General features: G+C 56.3%; 1 protein-coding gene across 1 annotated transcript; it reads left to right on the forward strand.

Annotated features, from left to right (window-relative positions):
- Positions 1–2,327: 2,327 nt before the first annotated feature.
- Positions 2,328–9,812, forward strand: NMUR1 (neuromedin U receptor 1). The gene is made up of 3 exons (XM_055300025.1): positions 2,328–2,386; positions 5,625–6,513; positions 7,890–9,812. The coding sequence occupies exons 1-3, from the start codon at positions 2,384–2,386 to the stop codon at positions 8,267–8,269; spliced, it is 1,272 nt and encodes a 423-aa protein (XP_055156000.1). The 5' UTR covers positions 2,328–2,383; the 3' UTR covers positions 8,270–9,812.
- Positions 9,813–10,197: the final 385 nt, after the last annotated feature.

The following is a 10,197-nucleotide window of genomic DNA, read 5'->3' on the forward strand; positions in this document are numbered from 1 at the left end:
CAGGATAGAGCAGAGAGGCAGCAGGATGTCCTCGGGTTCTGATGGGACATGCCACCATGGTGGTCTTGAGCTCAACCTGGGGCACCCAGGGCCCTCTGAATAGTGCAGGGGTAGCCACAGCCTTGATAGCCACGGTGCCTCTCTTTTTGGGGCACTACCCTTTATTTAGCTTGCCACCATCTCTGATTGTTGTTAATGCTGTGAATGGTGCAGCCAGCTGTAAGAGTTCCTGATTGGTGGAGCCATTCTGCCTCTTTAAGGCAGAAATGGGTCTTCTCTTCCCCCTTCTTTCCTGGTCCCCCAGCACCTCCAAGGGGTCCCCAGGGGTCTCAGGATGCTCCGAGTGTGTGCGTAGTGGTGCGTGTATATGTGAGTGTGACCCACAGATGGGGGTAGGTGTCAGCAATGCTTCTGCTAAATGCTGCCTGTGACCCCATGGTGAACTCTTTCTCAGGGGGGCCGCCTACCCCTCATTGTTCCTCTGCTGTATGCTATGATAGCAGCCCAGACCTTGAAGATTCACTCATCTGGAGTTGAAGGCTTCATTCTCAGGGAAGTCCCAGAGTCCTTTTCCCCAAGGACATGTGGACCATCTGCCCCTGCACTGCTCACAACCTCTCCCTGTGCCTGGGCTTGTGTTTACATGTGGAGTTCCTGGGAAGGCAGGCCCGGTGGAGGCTCTGAGAGGGTAGGACTCCCAGTCCCCAAGGCCAGACAGTGACTCATGGGTGGGGGTGGAGGCTGTAGGGAAATTTGGGGGGAACAAAGTCACACTTCCAGTTGTCATTACGTAGCCTTTATTGAGTGCTGGCTGCACGCCAGCCCGGTGCTAAATCTTCGCTGGGCAACCTCAAGGCACTCATGGTTACACATGCTACAGGAAGCGGAACTGAGGCACGGTGGGGCTGATCTCCTCCAATCCACACTGCTGACCAGCCACCTTCCTGGGTGCTAAGGCTTTGTACCTAACCCCTCCCAGTGCTCCTCAAAGTATGCTTCTGGGGCTTGGGGATCCCTGGAGGGTATTTGTTAAAAATGGGGGTTGCTGGACCTGGCCCAGACTTATCGAATCAGACTCTGGGAAGAGGCCCAGGAGCCAGCATTTTGGTCTGTAAGATCCATGTGTCTAGGGATCCCTGGGTGGCGCAGCGGTTTAGCGCCTGCCTTTGGCCCAGGGCGCGATCCTGGAGACCCGGGATCGAATCCCACGTCGGGCTCCCGGTGCATGGACCCTGCTTCTCCCTCTGCCTGTGTCTCTGCCTCTCTCTCTCTCTGTGTGACTATCATAAATAAATAAAAAAAATTAAAAAAAAAAGATCCATGTGTCTAGGCTCCCTAGAAAGTTCCTGATAAGTAACTAACTTCCAGCTAAGGAGCTGTTTGGAGGAGGGGGCCGGGCAGGGAATGGGTTCCCTGCTTGGCTTTACTGTGTGGAGTTTTGGGGAGCAGGAGGAGGCTGGGATCCCTGCAATCAAGACTCTTCCCTACAGTCCCTCCTTCCCTGGAGAGCATCCTACCCTGGGGTGCACCGGATGGAAGAACACTTGAATGGATGAGAGGGAGGGCATTTGGGGGTGAAGAATATAGTGAGGGGGAGCCAGGAAGGCAAGTGGGGCATGAGGGTCCAGCCAGGCTAGACTTTGGTGTGTTCTTTTTCAGAAGGAAGTGTGTGTGTGTGTGTGTGTGGGGGGGGTGTCCCTGGGAGGGTTTTCCAGCAGAGGAACAATGTCTCTGGGGGTTCAGGAGGAAGACTGGGCCCTGGGGGACAGACTGGGGGGAGAGTGGAGCTTCCCTAGCAGTCCTGGGAAGGACGATGGGAGGGGGTGGGAACTGCTGGCCTGGGACTTGGGGCCGAGGGAGGGAGAGGAGACGTCCCAAGCCTAGGAGGGGGATGAGACCCTTTGGGACACGTGAACTTTGAGGAGCGTCTGAAATATGGGACAGGAGGAGGCGGGGGCTGGAGAGGCCCCATAATAAGGAGGTAGGCTGAAAGTCAGCCCCCCGAGCCCCGAGCCCCGAGCCCCGGGTGGGAGCTGGGTGCGGGAGCCACACCACACGTGTCGCACGCACTCCATCTTTCTGGGGCTCAGTCTTCTCCTGTGTAAATGGGTTGTTGTGAGGATCCCCTAGTGGGGCTCCCGGGGCGTCGCGTCCCGGAGAGCGGCCAGGAAAGGAGCGCGCTCTCTCGAGCGGGCGTGGGGCCCATGGGCGTCTGGGGCCCGGCTGCGGCGCGAGCCCCGCCCCCTGGTGGCGGTCCCTTTCGGGGCAGCGGGGCCACCGGCGGGCGGGGCGTGGGCGCGGGCTACTTGGGGGCCGGCAGCCGTCTGTCCGCCAGTCGGCCGGCTCCCGGCGCCGCGTCTGGTCGTCGGCCTCGGCGGAGCGCATGGTAGGGCCACGGGCGCCGCGGCCGGCGGGGGCGGGGGCGGGGGCGCGGGGGGGGGCGGGGGGCCGGTCCAGGCGCCCCACCTCTCGGGGGCCTCGCAGCCGCCGGGTTACTTCTGGCTTTTTGCGGGACGCGGGCGCTGCCACCCTTCCCGGGGCGCAGGAGTCCCTGGAGCATCCCCAGCTCATCCCCGCCTCGTCCCCGCGGCCCCGCAGCCTGGGAGTCGGGGGTGAAAATGCCCCTCCAGGCCCAGAATGCGGGGATCAGCTGTGGGACCGGCAAGGAGGCTGGGGGAGACTTCGGGGTGGAGGTGCTGGGGAGGAGAAAGATATTCAGGATTAAGAATTCTTGGGGTCTGGGAGAGAAAAGGACCCAGAAAGAAAGCTGAAGGGTGGCTGCGCAGGCACACGGGCGCCAAGGCCCTACTGAGAAGAGGCAGTGGAGCTGAAGGAACAGTGAGCGGGTCCAGGAACGGAGCCTGAAAACCCGCGGTTGCTCCGAGGACAGGGGTGGGGGTGGTGGTGGGGGGTGGGCTTGGCCAGAGGGCTAAGGAGGACGGTCCCCAGATCCTGGCCTGTCCCACCAAACCACCTGCCCTGCCAAATCTTGTTTCAGTCCCTGCCCCATCTCCCTCGGACTGTTGTTTGTTTTTAAAGATTTTATGTTATTTTCTTTTTATTTAAAAAAATATTTTATTTATTTATTCATGAGAGATACAGAGAGAGAGGCAGAGACACAGGCAGAGGGAGAAGCAAGCTTCCTCTGGGGAGCCTGATTCAGGACTCGATCCTAGGACCCCGGGATCAGGACCTAAGCCAGAGGCAGATGCTCCACCACTGAGCCACCCAGGTGCCCTGTTTTTTTTTTTTTTTAATATTTATTTATTTATTTGAGAGAGAGAGAGAGAGAATACTAAGTAAACTCCCCACTGATCAAGGAGCCTGAAATTGGGCTTGATCTCAAGACTCTGAGATTATGACCAAAGCCAAAATCAAAAGTAGGTAGATTAAAGACTGAGCCACCAATGCTCCCTTAAGATTTTACTTTTATTTTTTTAAAAGAAGATTTTATTTATTTATTCATGAGAGAAAGGCGGGGGGGGGGGGGCGGGCAAAGACACAGGCAGAAGGAGAAGCAGGCTCCATGCAGGGAGCCCGATGTGGGACTCAATCCCAGGACTCCAGGATCACGCCCTGGGCGGAAGGCAGGTGCTAAACCGCTGAGCCACCGAGGGATCCCCTAAGATTTTATTTTTAAGTAATCTTCACACTCAATATGGGTCTTGAACTCATAACCCCAAGACCAAGAGTTAGTTGGGTGCTCTACTGACTGAGCCAGCTAAGCACCCTTCCCTTGGACTGCTCTTCCCTGCCACGTGGGAAGTAAGGATAATGTTACTATGCATTGATATTGCACACCTGAATTGTGCCAGGCACACCCTGAGAACTTTATATGTGTTCTCTCATTTAATCTTCACAGAAATCATGAGGTAAGCTTTGTGGACACCCCCATTTTACAGATGTGTAGGCTGAGGTAGAGTGAAGAGATGTGATAGCTAGAGTGTAGCAGAGCTGCAACAAGGTTGCAGTGACAAGGTTGTCAAATATTTCAACTTTTAACAGAGCAGGTGATAGGAAACAGAAACAAGAAAGACTTTTGGGTTAGCATTCTGGTTTTTAGCCCTTTTACCCCTTCACTTGAGCCCCACAGTGACTCAGTCCTCACTGTGAGGTGACTGATGACCAGCCTTTCTCTGGTCTCACGTTAGTACCTTTTGTAGATTAAATTGCTGGATCCTTGCAATAAGGAAACAGAGAGGTTCCCATGCAAATGGTCACACAGCCCAGAACTGAGGAGGCTGGATTGGAATCCAGGCAGTTGCTTCCAGAGCCCTTGTTCTTGTTCTTTTTTTTTTTTTTTTTTAAGATTTTATTTATTCATGAGAGATGCACAGAGAGAGGCAGAGACACAGGCAGAGGGAGAAGCAGGCTCCCCTCAGGGAGCCCGATGTGGGACTTGATCCTAGAACATCATGATCTGAGCCAAAGGCAGATGCTCAACTACTGAGCCACCCAGGCATCCCTCTTTTTTTTTTTTTTAAGGTTTTATTATTTATTTGAGACAGGAGAGGGAGAGAGAGAGAGCACACACACCAGCAGGGGGAGGGGGAGAGATAAAAAGAGAAAAGAAGACTCCCCGCTGAGCAGGGAGCCTGATGTGGGACTCTGTCCTAGGACCCTGGCATCCTGACCTGAGCTGAAGGCAGATGCTTAACCGACTGAGCCACCCAGGTGTCCCCAGACCCCTTGGTCTGAATAACCATACTGATGAGTTACTGCATGTTGTGCCCATTTTACAGATGCCCAAACTGAGTCCCTCTCCTGAAGTCCAGGGCTTGAAAGGGGACAGACCCAAGGGGAGACTGCTGACTGCAAAGCCCATGATCCAGAGGATCCATCCTTTATTCAAAGGCTTCAGTGGATCGTGGAAGCCCTGCTTTGTATCATTTTTAAGATGTACATTTTCATATCTCCAAAATTATTATCTACCTTACAAGGGATGAGAGGTTTTTAAAAATTTTTAAAGATTTTTTTAAAAGATTTTATTTATTTATTCACAAGAGACACAGAAAGAGAGAGAGGTAGAGACACAGGCAGAGGGAGAAGCAGGCTCCATGCAGGGACCCTGACATGGGACCCGATTCCGGGTCCCTAGGATCACACCCTAGACCGAAAGCAGCGCTAAACAGCTGAGCCACCCGGGCTGCCCATTTTTTAAAGATTTTATTTATTCATGAAAGACACACAGAGGCAGAGACATGGAGAAGCAGGCTTCTTGCCGGGAGCCGGATGAGGGACTCGATCCCCAGACCCCGGATCACTCCCTGAGCCGAAGGCAGATGCTCAACCACTGAGCCACCCAGGTGTCGTGGTTTCTTATATTTCTTAGCAGGACATGAAATCATGTTTCTCGGGATCCCTGGGTGGCTCAGCGGTTTAGCGCCTGCCTTTGGCCCAGGACATGATCCTGGAGACCCGGGATCGAGTCCCACGTCGGGGTCCCTGCATGGAGCCTGCTTCTCCCCCTGCTTGTGTCTCTGCCTCTCCCTCTCTTTCATGAATAAATAAAATCTTAAAAAAAAAAATCATGTTTCTCTTAGTGTCGCTGGTCCCTTCGGTCTCCTGGATCCCCAAGGATTTCGGAGTGACTTTTCGGGGCGTCTCTCTGTTCTGTTCCACAGGCTCCTCTCTGCTTCAATTGCTCCATCCTCCCCGGAGACACGTCCCCACGGGACGCGGGGAGCCTGGTGCCCTGCAATGGCAGTCGGGCGTTGGGGCTTTCTGACCCCGAGGACTTAAACCTCACCGACGAGGAACTGAGAATCAAGTACCTGGGGCCCCAGCAGACTGAGCTGTTCGTGCCCATCTGCATCACGTACCTGCTGATCTTCGTGGTGGGCGCCGTGGGCAATGGGCTGACCTGCGCGGTCATCCTGCGCCACAAGGCCATGCGCACCCCCACCAACTACTACCTCTTCAGCCTGGCGGTGTCGGACCTGCTGGTGCTGCTCGTGGGCCTGCCCCTGGAGCTCTATGAGATGTGGCGCAACTACCCCTTCCTGCTGGGCGCCGGGGGCTGCTACTTCCGCACGCTGCTCTTCGAGACCGTGTGCCTGGCCTCGGTGCTCAACGTCACGGCCCTGAGCGTGGAGCGCTATGTGGCTGTGGTGCACCCGCTGCAGGCCAGGTCCATGATGACTCGGGTGCACGTGCGCCGTGTCCTCGGAGCCATCTGGGGCCTCGCTGTGCTTTGTTCTCTGCCTAACACCAGCCTGCACGGCCTCCAGCAGCTGGAAGTGCCCTGCCGGGGCCCGGTGCCCCACTCGGCTGTGTGCACCCTGGTCCACCCCCGGGCCCTCTACAACCTGGTCGTGCAGATCACCACCCTGTTCTTCTTCTGCCTGCCCATGGCCACCATCAGCGTGCTCTACCTGCTCATCGGGCTGCGGCTGCGGCGGGAGCGATTACTGGTGCTCAGGCAGGAGGCCAGGGGCAGGGCCGGGTCGCGCGACAGCTGCAGATTTCCGGGCTCGCAGGATCGGGGGCGGACACAGGTGACCAAGATGCTGTGTAAGTGCTGCTACCGGGGAGAGAGGCGGGGCCAGACCCTGGGGGGTGAGGCTAGAGCTTCTGGGACTTGGGGGCTGAGGGTCTGGGTTTCCGATGGAGGCTGAGTGTGAGGTCTGGAGTTACCCCCTCCCCCCGCCCTGTGTGTGTGCACGCACGTGTGTGATTACTCTCTGAGAGACTCATATCAAAGATAAATGGCAGGATGGGCCACATAATTTGTTTGTGAGGGTCAGTGTGCAGAGCACAGGAGAGTCAGGGCAGAAGAGGTGTGGATGGGGGCAGGCCAGCTGGGTGGAGGCTCTGGGTCTTACTCTGCTCTAGATCCGGCCCTTTTTCAAAATCAGAGGCTCCGAGGAAGCCAGACAAAATGACACAAAGCCAATCCACGATTTCCTCTTCAACCTGACTCACCCTCGCAGGGCCTGAATCAGGTAGATGGACTGAGCCGGGGCAAGACAGAGGTAGTGAGACCTTGGTCAAAGCCATGGGACTTGTCTTATTCCCAGAAAGAGACCCATTCTTTTTGTGCCCCAGTAACAGTGTCCCAAAGCCAAGGCCACTTGTGCAGCTCCCTAAAGTGGACTGACCCCAGAGTTCCAAGCTTGCCTTTCAGCTCTGCCCTGTGAAGCCTGCCCTACAGACCCCCTGCCCCCTCTGCCTCTGCCTCCTACTCCCTTGCCCTGCAGGTACCAAGTCTGCTCAGCTGGGATGGCCCTCACCCTGGGAAGCTGGGGTGGTTCCTTCAGGGATGGTGCCTGGCTTGCTGGCCTGGGGCTCTGGCCTTCTCTCCCTCCCTCTTTCCCTCCCTCCCTCCTTCCCCCAGCTTCACTTTCAGAGGGTCATGGGCTGGGGATGTGGGCTAGGGATGTTGTAAGCAACATCCTGATGGAAATCCCAGATGATGAGGGAAAACCGTGCTGGGGTGTGGTGGGGAAGGCACGGCAGGGGAAGATAGGCAGTTGGAGAAGCAAACACAACAGATAAGAAACAAAAATCAAGGCAAGCCCGATGACAGGCGTGGCTGGTTGACACTACAGCTGAAGGGGAGCTCTGGGAAGCTGGGTGACGTCTTAGCTAAGAGTCACCTAGTTCCAGACTCTTGTGATGGGAGAGCCAGACTGGGCCAGCTTGGCTCACGCGCCCACACCTGGTCCAGTTGACTGTGGCTGGGAGTAGGGCAGGGGCCCACTGCCCAGGCAGTGACAATGGTGGGACCAGCCTCCCTGAAGGGCGTGCTGAGGCTAGGGTGGGCAAACTTCCAGAACCTTCCAGATGGACAGTGGGCATGGGTGGCAAGGTGAGAATGACCAGACTACCGTGAAGCCCAGAGAAGGCAGTCTGGCAGGCACACAAGTCTCCCTTCTGTGCCCCTACAGTTGTGCTGGTCGTGGTGTTTGGAATCTGCTGGGCCCCCTTCCACATTGACCGCCTCATGTGGAGCTTTGTGTCCCACTGGACCGAAGGCCTGCACCTGGCCTTCCAGTACGTGCACGTTATCTCCGGCGTCTTCTTCTACCTCAGCTCGGCCATTAACCCCGTGCTCTACAACGTCATGTCAAGCCGCTTCAGGGAGACTTTCCAGGAAACCCTGTGCTTGGGGACTCAGTGCCGCTACCACAGGCCCCGCCACAGCTCGAGCCTCAGCAGGGTGACGATGGGCAGCACCCTGTGTGACCTGGGCTCCCCGGGCACCAGGGCCCAGCCTCTGTTGGAGAATGGTGGCCGAGAGGGGCTGCAGGAGACTGACCCCTTCTGAGTGGAGCCTGGAAGCAGCTTCAGCAAGAGAGGCCAGAGTGCCACATGCGGTTCTGGAAGGGGTACTCACCCTCCTCCGCTGGGATGTCTTCTCAAACTGTCCCCCTTTGTGTCCCATCCCCACTTCGGCCTATAAACTCTGACCAGCACCTCAGTGACTCCTGCCCCCATCCAAGTTTTTGGAAGGGATACAAGCCTGCTCTCTGCCCCCCAGAGCCCTGGGCCTGCAGGTAAAGTCCTTCTTCTCCAGAACCAAGGCAGCTAGTTAAGTGGCAGAGCAAGCCTCCATCTGGGGTCTCCCCCACCCCACCCCTAGTTTCTGAAATGTTTTTGTGGGGCCCCACCCTTCCTTCCCATTTCTCGTTGAGATCCTGCAGGTTCTGGCCCATTCTGGCCCTCTCCAGCCCTTGGCCTGTACTTGGGACCCCTGTCAACCCCCTCCGTGGCCCTCACGCAGTCAGTACATTCTGCTCTGGATCTCCACCTGGTGGAGTGGCTGGGCCACAGGGGTGCCAGGGATCCGGGGGACCTAGTTCCAGTCTCAGCCCTGCTGCTACCACCTTGCAGCGTGGCATCACCTTTGCAAGCCTTGGTCCCTGGTCTGAAAAATAAAAGAGGCCCTGACATTCTACGGTGTCACACTTTGGCACTTTACCTGCGGTCTTCTGAGCATATGCATCAGTCAGTGCTTGTAGCAAAACTGTCAGAAAACCTTAGATCAACAAAGGCAGAAATTACCCTCTACTTCTCACCACCCCACGACTCCTGCTCTGTCCCTGACCTCTGCGTCTCCTCCAGCCCCTGCACTGAAAGCCACTCCGGGCATGTTCTTTGCTTGACACCGACTGAGGTCTGGCAAGTGAGCGGAGACCCCTGCCCGGCTCTGTCCTTGCCTCCCTGTGAGCTGGTTTGGGGCCCTGAGGTGAGCAGAACCCAGGGCCTGGCTGACCAGAGGGTTCCAGAGACAAGAGACACGAGCCAACCAAAGGCAAGGAGTGACCCTGTGAGGACAGTTTTGTTTGGGGCTCAGTGAGGTGAGAAGAGAGACAGCGACCAGTCCCTTGTGTCCTGAAAACAGAGCCCTATCCCAAATGCGGGGGTGGGGGGCAGTGCTCAGGACCCACTCAGTGGCAGGAACTTAACCTGCTGCAAGTCCGTGAACCCTGTCCCCCTCCCGAGAGGAGACTCCTGTGAAAGGACCGCTGGTCCCCCTGGTGGGGTGCTGCGGGTGCCCCGGGTGGAGGAGGCAGCGGGTCTGTCGTCTGGGTCCCCCTTGCCTGCAGACCCTTCCTAGCTCAGGACCCGGGTCCCCTGCCCGTGAAGTGCAGAGATTGTACAGGGTTGCACATAATGTTCTGGAGTGTTCAAATTCAATTGTAAAAATAGCAAATGCTCTTTGAAGAAAACTTGGAAAATGCAAATAAGCAAAAATGAAAACAATTTAAAATAGTTAAAATCCACCCTTGCTGGGGCTGGTGGGAGAGAGACATGGGGAGTTGTTCAATGGGTATAGAGTTTGTTTTGCCAGATGAAAAAATTCTGGAGACTGGTTGCACAAGAGTGTGAACGTACTTCATGCTGAACTATAATACACTTACGTGGTTACAAGGATGTTTCATGTTATGTGTGTTTTACCATAATTCAGACGGGGACTTGTGAAAAGAAGCGGTGCAGCAAGCGGCCCCTGCAGTGGGTCCCCGGAGCCCAGGGGTGGTGAGGCGGTGGGGGGGGGGCACCTAGATCCCCGACTCCAGGCTGCAGTTGTTCCCAGAGACTGTCAGAGATGACTTACGGGCCTGAGGAGCTCGGGTCAGTGTGCATCTAGGAGAGGCCAGCTGGGTGCCCAGGAGCACCGGGCTGACTGGGAAAGTGGGGACAGGAGCTGTCAGAAGGTGTGGCTCCCCTCAGTGTAGAGTGGATGCCTGTCTC

The sequence above is a fragment of the Nyctereutes procyonoides genome, unplaced genomic scaffold (genome assembly GCF_905146905.1).
Source record: "Nyctereutes procyonoides isolate TBG_1078 unplaced genomic scaffold, NYPRO_anot_genome, whole genome shotgun sequence".
Lineage (NCBI taxonomy): Eukaryota > Metazoa > Chordata > Mammalia > Carnivora > Canidae > Nyctereutes > Nyctereutes procyonoides.